Raw genomic sequence first — 16,364 nt, 5'->3', positions numbered from 1 at the left:
TACACTATCATAGGCTTTTGCAACATCAAGAGTCACCAAAGCTGAAACTTCTCTTCTGCGTATCGAGAGCCGGATTCTACTCTCTAGATCCACATGCGCGGTCCATATAGAGCATCCGCGACGAAAGCCAACCTGTGCAGAGCTAAGGCCATCAACATCCTGAACATGTTTTGTGAGACGACTGTGCACTACCCTTTCAATTAATTTGACTAAATTGGAAGTTAGCGCAATTGTCCGAATATTATCTAAGACGCACCCTTTACCTGCATCTTTCCTCAATAAAATCTAACACACACCTAACAGCCCGGCCTTCGTCGTCTTCTACGCTCGCCTTGGGCTCCGGGCTTCGACGGTAGTCGTCTTCCTCTTTCAGCCTCTGTCTCCGGATCCCCGAGGCGTGGAATAATAAAGGTGCGGCGAATAATCAAGCTGGGTTCCTGCTCTCTGCTTGACAGCACAGCTGCATTCCTCGGCCTCGATAGCCACATTTCCGCAGGGCTCGCGCTTTTTCCCTCGGCGCGAAAATACCGAAAAAGACCATCTCTAAAGATCTGTTGCACTATAATATGCCCTTCGAAATAATATCAGGGTCCATTTAAGCTCGGTCGCGCTCAGCGCTTCGACGAGGAGGAGGCAGCAGGGAGAGGACAGGCGGATCCATTCCCGCAGTGCACAATGTAACTCACCAAGTATGTGAAATCTCAGCTGGACAGGTACATGTACCCATGTACACCTGCACAGAGTGAATATATGGTCATAAAAGCCGACACATCGTTGTCAGGATGGCCGAGCGGTCTAAGGCGCCAGATTTAAGCTCTGGTCCTCGAAAGAGGGCGTGGGTTCGAACCCCACTTCTGACAATATCTCTTTTTGTACGTGCAGCATGCTAATACACGTTTCTATTATGCAGCCCTGTCCTGTTTTTTTTTCTTTCCCCTACAGTTGGATACAACTTAATAATGGAGCAGCCAGATGAGGCACCCCAGAGCACAGCACGGTGTCAGGACGGAAAATTCGCTGACCCGTCGCGCCTAGGCCTGGGCCGGTGTTGGCGCTGCCACCAGTTGTTGGCGAAGATGGGACGGTTCGGAGCCGTTGCTAGCTCGTTGCTGCTGCTGCTCGCTTGACGGAACCGTGGTCAAGCTTCGACACCCGTTCCCACCACCACCACCAGGACAGGAGTGCCGCCAAGTCAAAGAGTTAAGGTGATGGGAGGAAGATTACAAGAGCGTTTATTTACATCTTTTTACAAGCATAAGAGACTGAACTGAGGTTGAAGTGAGAGCTCTAGTGAGGCTCTATGGGAGGCTTGAAGTGAGCTCTGTAGTGGGAGGCTTGAAGTGAGCTGCTCTGCCGCATTCGTTCTCGACATTTATACTGTTCGCTTTCCCTAAATTCCCTGGGTTGAGGACGCCCACGCCGGGGTGGGAGGGGCCCAGATCACAAACAACACAAACTTGTGCGCACACACCACTGCACTTAGGGCCACGCCCCCATCACATGTGGAGTCTGAGGGAAAGAAGGTTGTCGAGGTAGCGTTGACTGCGGTAGGTGATGGCCTCCGGCCAGTCGAAGGTTTCTGCGGGTCACCGACATCTGCTGATAATCAAAGACACCCGCCGCTCGAGGCCGGAAAGCGAGGTCACGAAAAAGCCGAAAGTGGTTCCTCGTGCTTGGGTCGGAGATGATGCCCGCCGGCCTGTTGCGGTGCTTGGCACGCCACAGAGCCACACGAAACGTGGCCCTTTGTTCCCAGGCATGGCCACGGCAAATGGGGAAGATAACGTTCGTCTCCCCGAGGCGGCGGCGGCGTTCTACACGTGCAGGCACTTTGTGAAGGGGGTCTGGTTTTGATCCTGCACTCCAACCGGGCAAACTCCGTAATTGAAGCCAGCTGTCACCTGGGTCCTCTCAGTGCGTGCGGTCCATGGCGGCAGGCCCGAAAGCAATCACACTCAAGCTGCTCGCAGCCATACACAGAAACAGGCGTGCTGGCGGCCACCCGGCGAGACTTGTTGACGTCGATCTTAATAGCTCCTCCGCGGCCCGGAAAATCTCGAATGGCCAGCGTTCCCCACCGCTGGGCAGGAAGAGATGGGCTCGCGTCCACGTTGATATCTTGGCTTGCAACATCAACTCCCAAGGCAAACCCAAAACACCAAACCACCAACAAAGGAAAGCACAGATGGGACGTTCCAAACAACAAAGCACCGCTCCACGCGCAAGCGCTTGGAATTCACACAAGACCCACCAGGCTTCCTTTTAATTCCAAACAAAATCCTGCTCCAGAATACTGACCCCTGAATTTTGCCCGAATTTAGGGTCAAAGCGAGCGTCCGCGTCACATCTGAGGTCGCCAAAGACAGACTGCCACGTTGTACGATAAGCGGTGGTGTGTCAAAGCCTACAAATTTTGAATAGAAACTCCATTCCTTATCAATCAAGCTCTGATCCCCTATACCACCCGAATATCGAAAGTCTGCTTAAAATTTTGGCCCACGCTCAGTTTAATCCTCTGGCTCTTCTCAAAGATCCTTGATCGCTCGAGACAGAGAGTCAACTGCTCCAGTTAAACTCACAAAAATGCGACTGCTCATCAAAATCGGTACTCCTTCCAGTACTGGCGCAGAATTTCTCTTAAACTCATTGTGTCAGGCACCATAACCTATACACAAGCTGCTACAAGCGTTCTCCACAAAATTCTGCACCTTCACTTCATTCTGTTAATCTCCGAACACCGCAATCGGATAACTAACCACGCGCCAGTAAACAAGAGTACACAGATATGCACAACATGCGCACTTTCTTTGCCTTCGCAAGGCATTAGCTACACTTCCGTTAATATAGCAGCAACATCTTGGTATCTCAACCAAGTCTGACACGTCTGAGTCTACTATCGATACAACAGAAACCTGTGCCAACCTTCAAACACAGCAAAACTTCAATGCTCTGAACGGTTCCAACTATGCAAACAGCACATCGTCTACTCGGGAATCTTCGCTAGACTCCTTTAAGTGCCCTTATTTCTCGGTAGCATGGCAAATTGAACTCTCATTTCTAACTCAGACTTTAATCTTTCTAAATTTTAAGTGAAAACACTGTAACTTCCGATCAGTCTAGCTCAAAACAAAGTAGCCTTTCCTTTTTTGATTTCGCACACACAGAAAAGTAACAAAAAACACAGCTACTTCGAATGGCTACGCGGAGGTGAAAGCTGACTCACCTCCGCCGCGTTGAAGTGATTAGCCCTTCAGACGCGCCCGCTGGGGTCGCGCCCTAACTGATAGTACTGCTGTCATTTCGTGACAAAAGGCCACCGAAAAAAGCCATCTACGACTCCCTCTGTCGTCTCCGCGCCCCCTCGACACCCTCAGAAAGCCTCGGTAGCGCCTGCAAAGTCGAGAACCGGCTCTTGGCGACGCACAGCGACCAGTGCGAGAAGCTGTTCTTTGTTCTCGCCCCCAGCACGAAGCTCGGCTACCCTTTCGCCCTGCGCGCTTCCCGGAATCCAGAGCCGCAAGTGAAGGACGCATCCTTATTTTCAATTGCGCGCGGTGAACATGCCTGCGTGCGGGGTCTCTGTTTTTTAATCCCTGTGCTCGCATGCGCTGACGGTCGCGCAATCTAGCGCATTCCGGTCTCTTGGGCCGCTTTACCTTTTCCCTTGCCGCCTTCTTGTCAGGTACTGGTTGTCTAGGTTTTCCCGCAGGCCGATGCCCTTTGAAAAACACCCCTTTTGCTCTGCTTGGAAGATGCGGTCTTCCCTTTCTGTTACTGCGGTCCGGTTTACAACAATCCCCGCGGGTCGCCTGACCAGTAACTTTAGCCCCAAACTTGCGAGCTCTAATGCGGGAAGGCTTTTCTTTCCCTTCTGCCGCATTTCCACCTGTGATAACATTATCACCTGTCCGCGCGCCTGAATTTAGGGCCTGACATTTCAACCGTTTCTTTTTGGTTCTTGCCCTTTTCCTTTTTCCCTTTGAACTTTCCGCGTGCACCGCATGAACCAAGACTGTTTCCTCCAGCCCTTGACATGACTTGCCTGATCCTTCCTTAGGCGGCAAATTGACCTCTTTGCCTTCGCAACAGATGGTCATCTCTAAAGAACTGACAGACGGACCTTCAGCTGCCCCGGAAATGAGCAGTTCGCTCCCCTGAAGGTAGTCCTCTGCAGCTGGCTTATCGCTCTCAGTGCTTTCCTCTGAAACGCACTGCTCATCTATAATCGGGCTCTCGTCCTTTGTCTCAGCATGGCGTTCAATACTGCGTTCTAACCCAACAGCAGCTTCACACTCTTGATACGCCAGCTTCGCCGAGGTAGCCACAACCCTGGCTTCGTCACTGTCACCGCAGTGACGCCTCAAATCGGAGTTGCCACGATTCACAATTCCTAAAGGGTTCCCCTTTGTTTCCATGTCGAAACCTCTGCCTTTGGGGAAATTACCCCTTTCACACCCGTGCCGGTTAATCGCCTGTACAGGCCCCTTTCTAGCGTCCTCACGCTTAACCAAATCGGCCACGGTTTCTACTCTCACTGCACAGCCTCTCTTCGGAGCTCTCTCTATTCTAAACCGCGGGTGCCGGTTAGACTCCGTTTCTCGGCCCTTATTCGCAGGTTTGCGACTACCTGACTGGGCGACGGTCTGTTTAGCTAGCTTGGGAAGTCTCTCTTGGCTCGGCTTTGTCCGACGCCATCCATGCCCTCTCCACTCGTTTTCTGAACGAGCTCTCGCGGAGTTACACTTAGCTAACTCGGAGACGGTCTCTGTAGCCTCTCTATTTTGGCCGTGCTCTGTCGTGTGCCATCCATGCCGGTTTTGCACCATTTCGCAATTCTGTATTATGGCGTCATGTCTCTCTAACTCGGCGATGGACTGGAACATTGAAGGCCATACCTGGACGGAGATAGCGTCACTCATTGCTACTTCGTTCCCATTAAGACCACTGAGCATTGCGAGCCGCCTTTTCTCAGCCTCGAGTTTAAGCTCTTCTAGCTCCGCTGCTAGCTTCTCCATACGCTCCTGGTGCTGTGCCTCTCGTTCCTCTCTTTCCGCTTCCTCAGCTCTTTTACGCTCCTGTTCTTTTGCCCACCTGTGCGTATTATCCCAAGCAATTTCAAAATCATCTTCTTCTTCCGTTTCAAAACTTTTGATTGCCTGGATAATATCCGAATCTTTCGCTCTTTCCTCCACATCCACACTTAACTCATCGCACAAGAACAACAATTCTGTCCTCGACAACCTCGTCAGGTCCACGGTCGCTGCTTTTAAATATTGGCTTTGCTCGCTCATGGTTAACCTGAGCAACTACCCCTGTGCTACAGACATACAAACACCGATCAACCAGCAGTTCAAATTATTAACCCAGAATTTGAACCCTGGAGGACCCAAAGCAAAAACCAAACACTCACCCGCAGATGCAGCACCATGTCACCAGGTTCATCACACCGCTGCCAACCAGTTGTTGGGTCTGCCACCCGTTGTTGGCGAAGATGGGACAGTTCGGAGCCGTTGCTAGCTCGTTGCTGCTGCTGCTCGCTTGACGGAACCATGGTCAAGCTTCGACACCCGTTCCCACCACCACCACCAGGACAGGAGTGTCGCCAAGTCAAAGAGTTAAGGGGATGGGAGGAAGATTACAAGATCGTTTATTTACATCTTTTTACAAGCATAAGAGACTGAACTGAGGTTGAAGTGAGAGCTCTAGTGAGGCTCTATGGGAGGCTTGAAGAGAGGCTTGAAGTGAGCTCTGTAGTGGGAGGCTTGAAGTGAGCTGCTCTGCCGCATTCGTTCTCGACATTTATACTGTTCGCCTTCCCTAAATTCCCTAGGTTGAGGACGCCCACGCCGGGGTGGGAGGGGCCCAGATCACAAACAACACAAACTTGTGCGCACAAACACACCACTGCACTTAGGGCCACGCCCCCGTCACATGTGGAGTCTGAGGGAAAGAAGGTTGTCGAGGTAGCGTTGACTGCGGTAGGTGATGGCCTCCGGCCAGTCGAAGGTTTCTGCGGGTCACCGACATCTGCTGATAATCAAAGACACCCGCCGCTCGAGGACGGAAAGCGAGGTCACGAAAAAGCCGAAAGTGGTTCCTCGTGCTTGGGTCGGAGATGATGCCCGCCGGCCTGTCGCGGTGCTTGGCACGCCACAGAGCCACACGAAACGTGGCCCTTTGTTCCCCGGCATGGCCACGGCAAATGGGGAAGATAACGTTCGTCTCCCCGAGGCGGCGGCGGCGTTCTACACGTGCAGGCACTTTGTGAAGGGGGTCTGGTTTTGATCCTGCACTCCAACCGGGCAAACTCCGTAATTGAAGCCAGCTGTCACCTGGGTCCTCTCAGTGCGTGCGGCCCATGGCGGCAGGCCCGAAAGCAATCACACTCAAGCTGCTCGCAGCCATACACAGAAGCAGGCGTGCTGGCGGCCACCCGGCGAGACTTGTTGACGTCGATCTTAATACCGGGCTTGAAGTTGCGGGTCCGGAAGGAGCTTCATTCGATTGTTCGGCAGTTGTCGGTTCCAAGATCGTTGTGTGTGTTCCCAAAATCACACCTGCAGGCTTTGAGAAACGCCACTGAGGTAAAGAATATTGATTTAGCCGACGTCGTGCCTTTTCGCACATACTATGCACTAAACAGCCCTTTTTTGATTTTCGTCTCCACTGAACAGCAGCCATGAATTCTACCTCTGAAATCATGTTCATTAAAGAAAAACAAATGCTCCGGCTTAAAGGACGTTTTAGTATTTAGACACCACGCGCCGTAAAATATGACTGCATATTAGAAACCTAAAGGTAACTAGAAGTAGTTTTTACGCGTGCGTCTGGCCCTCTTCATTTAATTCTCGAAACTTTCAAGCGGCCTCAAAGATGACATCCCAGTTGAAAACACCGTGCGGCCGGACCCGCCTCATCCTCACTTCTTTTTATATTTAGCAAACGAATTTCTTTAAGCTTTTTAGCGATTTCAGCGCATTTTCTGAACCCTTTATAACTTGCCTATAATACGAATCTCCTCCCATACAGTGAGCAATTTACCTCTTGGGCTGCTGCGGAAACGGTCCCGAGCGCACTCCGAGCTTGGCGGACCGGACCAAGTACAGCAAAGTGATGACTTAGAGGGCCCTGGATTCAAGTCGCGGGCCTGGGCTGGGCTCGGGCCTCAGGATTAAGCCTCTACAGTCCTCTACTTCAGCCATTGACGTTGGTCGATTTTCATAAAGTAGCGGTTAATCCGCGGTCAATCCCCTGCCATCTTATAGCGTGACCAGGGACTAACCGCGACTCCATGAAAATCAGTCGAAGCCATTGGCGGGCGGGCCTCCTTTGAAGGACATCTGCCGCTTCGTTCTTGAGTTGTACCCTACTACTATATAGTTTCCGTTTTTCGCGCGTTGGTAATACCGTCATACGCCGAAAACACACTGGCCCAACTGTCGCCAAAGATTAAATCGCAAGCACGGCGAGGAACCTTCTTTCAACCGTGACAGCTGCCAGTGATGCCGCCGTAGGATTCCAACTAGCTGTGGCCTGTGGTGACATGACGTCACCGCTCCCGCACTTCATACCCCGAGGGATGGCCCATTGGCTTTGGTGTCCCGCTACTGATGCCAAGGTCGCGGGTTCGATCCCCGCTGTGCCGGTCGCATTTCGATGGGGGCAAAACCCGGAAACGCCCGCGTGCCGTGCGATATCAGAGCGAATCCATCAACCACAGTTGGTCGAAATTAATCCAGAGCCCTCCGCTATACGGTGTCCCTCGCACACTAAACGCCAATACACCTATCTGGGAGTAAAAAAGGGAGTAAAGTTGTCCTCTAGCGCACGCCCTTATTTATAAGGTGTGCTTAGAGGACAACTTTACTCCCTTTTTACACCTTGCCGTTTACAGTGTGCACATTCCCCATGTGTCGCTTTGGGACGTTAACAAATTTTTCCTCCTTCACTTTCTCACCCACTTAATGGAGCCGGTAGACCATCGCTTTCGTGCCATTAAGAATCTCGCTCATGGCGTCAGCACAAACGAGCACGGACATTTGAGCTGAGGTGAAGGGAACGATCGAAACAGAGGGCGCTTAACACTGCTTACGTGCTTTGAACGCGAAAGCATTGTCTCATCGTGAGCTCTGTTGCGAGGTTAATTAAATATTCCTTCCTTTCTAATGCTACACCTACTCATTAGCATATAGTCGCAAGGAAGCGCATACACTAGGTACGCCTCTGTTCGCGAGGCAAGTCGATTCTATAGGATGATCACGGAGTCGCAAGTCGCGATTTCGGAATCCATTCGGTTTTATGCCCTATGGGTTGCGTGCTCGCCTCGCTACCTGAAGGTCCTTGGTTCCATTCCCAGCACCTTGGCAGGAAATTTTTTCCTTCGCTATAGGCATCGATATATGGTTTAGTGCTGACTTCACGCGAGAGCATGGTGACGTCATTGGGGAATTTTGCGCCATGCACGCGCGACGGACGCTGGCTTTCGTGCTGATCGGACATAAGTTTTCGCGTTAATATACGCAAAAGCGTGCGCAATAAATCGCGAAGAAGCGTTTAGCGTCCCGTCACAGCGTCGTATACGCTGTCGCGCTGCACTTTGGCGATCACGCGGCATTGATTCTCGTCATGTAATATGCAATTCGAAGCGAATATTGCACAAAGACACGCATCTGCGTTGTCTTCCTTAGTGATCACATAGTACAAATATTCTAGACTGTCGACGGTACGTCTTCTCTGCTGGTGAGCTGCACTGCGCGAATCACCGTACTACATCGATGTTTGCACCCTGATACACTCAGCTGTCGCTGTAAGACAAATTGCGCGATAGCGTATTGTGCCCACCGGTTTCCTCAAACGGGTACCAGCTTTCCCCCATCTAATACTCGGCTTTGCTGGGTTGCGGGCTTGAGAAAGGAGCCTGTGCCTTCAAATCCCGCCACTGTATGAGCTACTAACCGGCGCAAAAAACAAAAAATGAATAAATGCCCGTATTTCTTTTCCCCCATACAACGGCCAACTGGAACGACTTCTCTCGCCCAACGCCGAGCGCCATACCAGCACTCTTCACTCTAAAAACACCATCGAATAATAAAGGTAGAAAAACATCCGTTAATGCGGTGTGATACAGTATCACTCACGAACTCAAGTAATAAATCTGATGACGAGATTTGCGTGGTACAAAAAAAAAATACACAGGCAACTATATGAACTGTTTGAAAACATTGCGACAACACGCTCTCCGGCTTCAAGGACGTCCATTTTGGGGGCTAAAGGGGAGGGCAAGGAGGCGGACCACTGATGTCCCCCGGCGCCCTCGACTTTCTGTTCCACCGAACTACGACAATGAACGACGACAGAGCACTTCATTTCCTGCAACATCATGAGTCACGCTGGCACTGCGCAATCAAGGCACTGGGTAAGCGGTGCCAACGTTCTGGAAAACACCGAGGACGACTGCACAGCGACCGTAGTCCTCAAAAAGGAGCAGTAAAATACTGGTAGCAAGGGGTGTATGGCCGGGATAGGGAAACTTCCCGTTGTTACTCAATGCACGTCCACGGAGGGTATTCGAAACACTGTACTCGAGAAAGGTAGAAAAAAGTTTTAATGGGAGATACCTTAGCATATCAGATTTGCTAATGACATTATACCCTGCTGAGTAGCCCACAGTTTGAATTGCAGCAGATAGCTGACGACCTCAGTAGGCAAACTCAGAATGGTAGGGGTGAAAACTAGTACGAAGAAAACTAAAGCGTGGAATGCGCAGCAGTCTGGCGAATCTAGCTCTACAAAAATTGCAGTTCTAGCTCTACAGCTAACACTTTCGAAAAATCCCCTAGATAGGATGATCAAAATAGAGAAAGCACATATTCTCGGGAACAAACTGTCAGCCGCGGCGGATGCCAATCATTTTCTAATTAACTCAAATTTACAAAACTTTTTACTCAGCACAGTCTAGTGGTTACGGCCATTGGCGAATGCGCAGCTATGGACCAGAGGACGTCATAAATTCTTTCTCTAAAGTCCTCCATCGCGAGGAAATCTAGAGCTTCATTTTTTTTTTTTTTTTTGCCCCCAAGATTGAAACACAGCGAATGAGCTGCGCCGGAAGTTCAGAGCAAACTCTATTCCTTGATGACGCGTTGCAATGCCCGAAGCACCCAATTCGAACCGTCCGCGTTCTTGTACCATGACATGCACTTTCCTTTGCTCCACTGCTATCCTTTCTCTTGCACCAGGCGACGAAGCAAAGGAAAGCCCATGTCCCGCTTCAACAGAGCAGGCAGTTCGAATTAGGCTCCGCAGGCAGTGCAACTCGACACCACCAGACGTTACGTCTGCACTGAATTCTCTGCGCTGTTTCGGTTTTGTGCAGCCGCCCCAAGTGCAGATTTGGGGCGTGTGCATAAATCAGGCGCTCTCGGGCGCAGGCGGAATGCACCGGAACTGCGATTAGCATTCACCACAAGAAAGAATGGGAGAGTAGCGTGGATGAAAGAGCAAAAGCTGCCTGCAGCAGCTGGCTCCGCGGCTGCACGTCGATCGGCTGCTCAGCCCAAGGTCGCGGTTGCGATCTCGGCCGTGGCGGCAGCATTTTGAGATAGATTGAGGGGGGCGTCTTTAATTGAATAACAGCTAATTTAGCCGGCGTTTAAATCCGCCGGCTTGCTACTCTGCGTGGTGAAGAGATTCGGGGAGAGAAAGATGAAAAGAGATGTCAGTCAGTCAGTCAGTCAGTAAACGAAAAAATCACCTTGGCCAGGCCACGTAATACGCACAATAAAGAACCGATGTTCTCTTAGCGTGACGACGTAGAAACCAACGGAACCAAAATGTAGTCGAGGGCAGCAGAGGTTTAAGTGGAATAATCAGGTTTTATTTTAGTGCAGGGTAGTCCTGGCTGGCGCAACGCAGGGGTAATTAGAAACCACTGCCAGAACTACGCCTTTGCCCAGCCCGGTGGTGGCCAGACTTTCTAGCGGATACAAAGGAGCGACCCGAAGCCTCCCCCCGCTTAAGCTTGCAAGCGCGGTCGAACGGGCTACAGTTGGTAATTCATATTCGGAAAAAACAGCGGACCCTTAAGAATCGGGCTGAGCAAGAGAGGACGACACCGCTTAAACGACCGCCGCTATCCCTTGGGCAGCAGCTGCGTCTTCAGCCAGATGGAGGAGTTTGGCCTGTGTCCCCGGGTGGAGGCTGTGCATTGCAGCCTCCTAATGATCAGAGTCGGTAATGAAGTGGCTCGGAGGTAGGGATTGTGGGCAACCCGGTGATTGTAGTCTGGATGATGATCACTGTAATAACGATGATGATGAACATAAAATGATAATTTCTGGCTCGCAGTGTTAAGCACACAGAGAAAGAAGAAACCACCCCCTTCCAAGCAAAGCTAGATGGCATTGTACTGTATCTACGCTTTATTTTTATTAAGTACGTCCTTGGAGGTCGCGATATGGAACCTACAAGCAATATAAAATGGAACACACGGCTTTTCACTTCTCTGTTGCAATCGCGCGCTTTCTTGTTTACGGCATCGGCATGCACAAAAACGGTTGTCTCGATCCGCTCAGCGAAACGTTCACGCCCTCCTCCAGAGTGCAAAAGTGGTCCCGACATTAACCTGTCAAAAAGTGTACACTCAAAGTACGAGCCAGGCCTGCATCACGGGACCTTACCGACTCGAGAGCACCCGCTTTCCGGATCGCCTACAGGGAAGTATTCTCGTCCGGCAGGTCATCGCACGAATGTTTGGCCATGGATGACCCTCATAGAGATCCAATTCAAGAACGAAGCGACGAATGCCTCTCAAAGGTGGCCCTCAAGCCGAGGATCGCGGTGTCGTGCTTATTCCCCTTGCAGCTGTTTGCCTGACATCGCGGCAGCTTTCATATAGAAGGTCTAGATGTCGATGGTGTATACTTATGTATATTAAGCGTCACGAATCGCGCAGACACACAGGCGTGTGTGGCCAACCGCGGACAGCAGAAATGACTCCATAAACGAAGGCATATAAAATTGAGCACGTGTGTGTTTCTCCACCGCATAAAGTGCATCACAGTGAATGTCCCTCAAGGCAAAACATTTGGAAGTGAACTTTGTCAAAACTATGAGCGCACTGTGATCTTAAGCAGCGAAACTGGCAACGTCCTACTGCGGAGCACAGCGGAATAAACCGAAGCTAGTGTCAGCAAGCGACAGTGTAGTAGTCAAATTAAAGTTAGGAGCACTCTCACTCCACCTTTTTCGTCATTTAATTATTGGTAGAAAATCGGTATTTTGAATGGTTGAGCATGCGCAGTGGCGCCGTGGGCGCCACCACAGGGGCCGGAGTCCGTGAATGCGGCAGTTCCATTCAGTAGGTCCCTCTGGCCGCTTGTCGATCCGCGACTCCATGGCCATGCCGGAGTGCGGAAGCCTTCTCTGCACGAGAAAAATGTCACCGGAACATGAGCGCCCGCAAGGAAAGGCAGAACGCTAAAAAAGGTACAGTGAACAGAAAAAAAAATGAAGCACGAGAAGAAGAAAAATATTCAGGGGGGGGCACTTTGTTGACCTGCGGTGAGGCGAAAGCCTTAAGCGCGGTGTTGCTGCTTGTGTCACTGAAGCGTTGTTGAGATGTTAGGCTTCGCCTCTAAGAGTGAAACGCGACAGCGTCTTGCAGCGCTGCCAGGGAGTCCATAGAACGTCATCGCCCGTTTGGTTCTTCGCCTTGCTCGTCGGTAAATTGGTTTTTGAGGAAAGGAAATGTATCTGTCTCGCATATCTCGATGGACACCTAAACCTCGCCGTAACGGGAAGGGAGGAAGATGGGATGGAACGAAGACATCGTATTCACTAGACGCGCCTTTGTTCATTCCAAACCATCGAGCTGGCATGGAGGAGTGGTTAGCATGCTCGTCTCGCACTCCGGAGAACGGGGTTCGATTCCCGAACTCGACCAATTTCCTACTCGGTTTTATTTATTTGTCTGGCCTGACTAGAAAGGTTAATTAGGCTAATTAGGTAATGAAGCAATTAACTGAACTCAGTCCCACTTACTTGGAGCATCACTATAGACAAGCGTCATGTTTGTAAACAAAGGTGGCGCTGCGGTCGGCAGCGACGCGGGGTGTAGGCAAAAACGTAGCATGCCCACCCCGTGCCAAGCGATGCTGGCTTCGAAACCAACTCGCGTACGCGCATATTTCAAAGCGTGCGTGTCGCTTGTGGTTAGAAACATTTCTGTTGGTGACCGGAGAGCAGTTCAGCACTTTTTCAACCTGTTGGCCAGACGAAGTTATATGGCGAAGCGCTGCATAGGCTTCCTTCTGCGCTCCTATATTTGGCAGCAACGGCGCGGCTACGGCGGTCGACTAGGTTGACTTATTAAATGAAACCGAGAAAGGTCTGCAGTCTCAAAATTTGGGGCGATATAGCATACCCGATCGCTAAGTGCAAGAAGAAGGACGACGGGATGCACGACGCGAGGCAGCTATTTCCCATGACGAACCTCTGTGATGTGCCTGCTCTCGTACAGCCGCTTCAGTGCGGAGAACGCCGAACACTACTGGACACTGAATCCATGCAGTTACTTTGAATGAGTCATGCAAATGCGATCCTCACTGGTAATGTGTGAAAAAATGCTTCTTTATTCGCTTGGCCATGGCTTGGCTTTAAGAGAGGTGCACAGGCGAATGGATAGAAGTTTACCTCGAGCTACAACGAAGTTACGTTTGCTCTGTAGAGCTAAATATTTGAAGTCATTCTGCTTGCAGCCCTTATTCTGCTTGATAACTGGTTTTTGGTCCAGTATTTGCTGTTTTCGTCAGGTTCTGATTGACCAGCAATTGTAAAATTCAGGTAATATGGGAAATATAACACTGCATGATTTTGCCGATACCTTAGCGGCGTTTAATCGTTTTCTAAGATAGGTGGTGAAAAAACGTACATGTTGAAGCTCGTGGAAGCGAAAATAGAGAAAAAACTACGCGTCGTATATTCCTACTACCGGACTACAGTGCTGCTTCAAACGTCGCGCTTAGTGGCCCGATGAATGCTGAAGGCGACTGGCAGCAGCTGTTTTTTTTTTTTTTTTAGTGCGAAGAGATGCATGCCTGGGACGTAGTCCGGGTGACTGCCACCTGAAAACGGTCCCCTGCGCTCAATTTACGGTCACACCCACATGGAATTTCGCGTCCAGACTTCTCATAATGAGAGCCCGATAGAACGCGAACAAGCTGCAGACGTTGATTCTTGCACTGTTCGCAATACTGTTCGCAATGCAATACTAGCCGCGCAGCCGATCCGTCGCCGAACTTTTCCCGCTGCACGGCCGCTGCACGGCCGCTGCGCATCGCTTTCGCTCATATCTAAATGCGATAAACTTGTGGAAACTTGTGCCGCTGCCTTTCTTCAGCATTGCGGTTCAACCACCCGCACCACAACTCGCCGTAATATTGCAAAATCCGTTCAAAAACGCTCAAGCGTAGCATACCCAAGGCACACGCTACCGGCTTTTGGCTACACAACGAAAGTCACTGCTGACTCCAGCGCCGCCGCATCTCCGTGACGTCACGGCCTGACGCTTGTCAATACGATCCCTTTAATTGGTTGTATGGTTGCTAGCCAAAGTACAATTGGCCCCGTTGGAAATTCCCGCACCGTGACGTCACGACCGTTTCGACAATTTGAAAAGCGTGACATTTCTGTCGACAACTCCTGCTTACAACGATGAGGCATTAAAGGCTTCCGCCTTAAAAATAGCTGCGGTGAAACTCTGCTGAACCTGGTTAGATAGCGAAAGCTATGGCGTATCGGGCAACTATAAGCGGCTTGGCGTCTGCAACGTTGAGTGCGTTCCGGACACTGGATAGGCAGCGCACCCACCCTGCCACCCTGGCAGGTGGCAGTTAATGGTTGATCACGAGAGTTTGCTCACCCAGTGAACGCTGCGGCCTATTGCAGCTGTGCCGCGTGTCTGCCACAACGTTGTCAGCGCTAACGCATGCAGCCCACATCTCTCTCTCACCACCCCACGTGCCTATAAAAGTGATTCAGGTTAACTTGCCAAGGGAGAAAGTTATGCGCACTTCCTTTCCTTGAAATCATCTGAATGTAAAACGCTGTCAACGCCAACGCCAATGAATGCAATGAACGCCGACGCTCTATGGCTTCAGTAAATTGGTTTTTGAAGAAAGGAAACGGCGCAGTATCTGTCTCACAGATCTCGGTGGAAAGGCGGGAGTGAAAGAAGAAAGAGAAAGAGGTGGCGTAGTGGAGGTCTATGGCATCAGCGTCGCGTTTCTGTCACAACGTTGTCAATGCCAACGCATGCAACGCACATCTATCACTACCGCCACGTAGCTTAAAGCACGAATTAGGTATCTACTGCTCCAAAAGGGCAGTTACGCGCCTTTCTTTTGCTTTCCAATCTCGTGCTCCGTTGGTTTCCTAGCTTAAAGCACGACTAAGCAGTCCACTGTGCCAGGCGGCCAGTTATACGACTATCCTTTGATTTCGATGCTCAAGATCACTTGAAGGTGAAAACTAGGCACCCGGCGATCGAAGCACGAGGTCCCGTAGTGAAGCTTTCGCTTCCAAAGCGATATAAACAAAGAATATACTCACGCAGGTAGATATCGTGTGGCCCACAGAAGAATGTGCCACCAGACCTGAACGATGGGGGCACCGTCTGATTCTGGAACACGTATCCACCACCCTTCTCGATCCGGCTCGACTCTGCAGCGGCCTCCCTCTGGCCGGCCAGCACGTTGACCTCCTGTGTGGACCTCGGCTGCACGACGGACTGCGGGCCCGACGTCAGCGCACCAAACCACATCGGGTCCGGATTCTGGATGCCTCGCATGACCTCCTTGGAGACCTGGTACTCGTCGACATGGCGCTCCTCCTCGTCGAAGGACGTCGCGGTCGACTCCATGCTTTCCTCTGACTCCTTCGTAGAGGTTGAGGATGAGGGAAACGGGGTGCCACGCAATTCTCGCCTCACACTGCTGGCCCTGGTCGTCAGTGTCACCCTGTTCCAAATCGAACGCATCCAACAGCTCGGCCTTCGTCGTCTTCTACGCTCGCATTCGGCTGTTGTTGTTGTTGTTGTAGCCTTTGACAGAATGGCACATACCCACACTGGTGGATCGGCCAAGAATCTGGAGGAAAAGGTTGCTATTCACCTGTAGATAGTAAAGGCAAAAGAAAAGCACACGGGAGAGCAACACCGGGGGAGTCTACCACAAGGAGGGCAGGGAGTGTAAAAAAAAAGTAGGAGTTTGCATTGGAGAGAGAAAGATAAAAAGTGAGAGATTAATTTGAAATATAATAAAACATAAAAAAATACTGTAAACTTTAGCAAGGCAGTCGATGAGATT

At 50.8% G+C, this 16,364-nt stretch overlaps 1 protein-coding gene and 1 non-coding gene across 2 annotated transcripts; one reads left to right on the top strand and one right to left on the bottom strand.

The window, feature by feature from the left end:
- Nucleotides 1-701: 701 nt before the first annotated feature.
- LOC149349775 (importin-7-like) lies at nucleotides 702-15,919 on the bottom strand. The gene is made up of 2 exons (XM_089575486.1): nucleotides 15,610-15,919; nucleotides 702-733 (listed from the first exon to the last, which is right to left on the bottom strand). The coding sequence occupies exons 1-2, from the start codon at nucleotides 15,917-15,919 to the stop codon at nucleotides 702-704; spliced, it is 342 nt and encodes a 113-aa protein (XP_089431612.1).
- Nucleotides 777-860, top strand: TRNAL-UAA (transfer RNA leucine (anticodon UAA)). Its single transcript has one exon. It is a non-coding gene; the product is annotated as a tRNA-Leu (tRNA).
- Nucleotides 15,920-16,364: the final 445 nt, after the last annotated feature.

The sequence above is a fragment of the Amblyomma mixtum genome, chromosome 3 (assembly GCF_055824585.1).
Source record: "Amblyomma mixtum isolate Tamu chromosome 3, ASM5582458v1, whole genome shotgun sequence".
NCBI lineage: Eukaryota > Metazoa > Arthropoda > Arachnida > Ixodida > Ixodidae > Amblyomma > Amblyomma mixtum.
The sequence above is the reverse complement of the archived record's forward strand: the minus strand, read 5'-3'. Positions and strand labels throughout refer to the sequence as shown.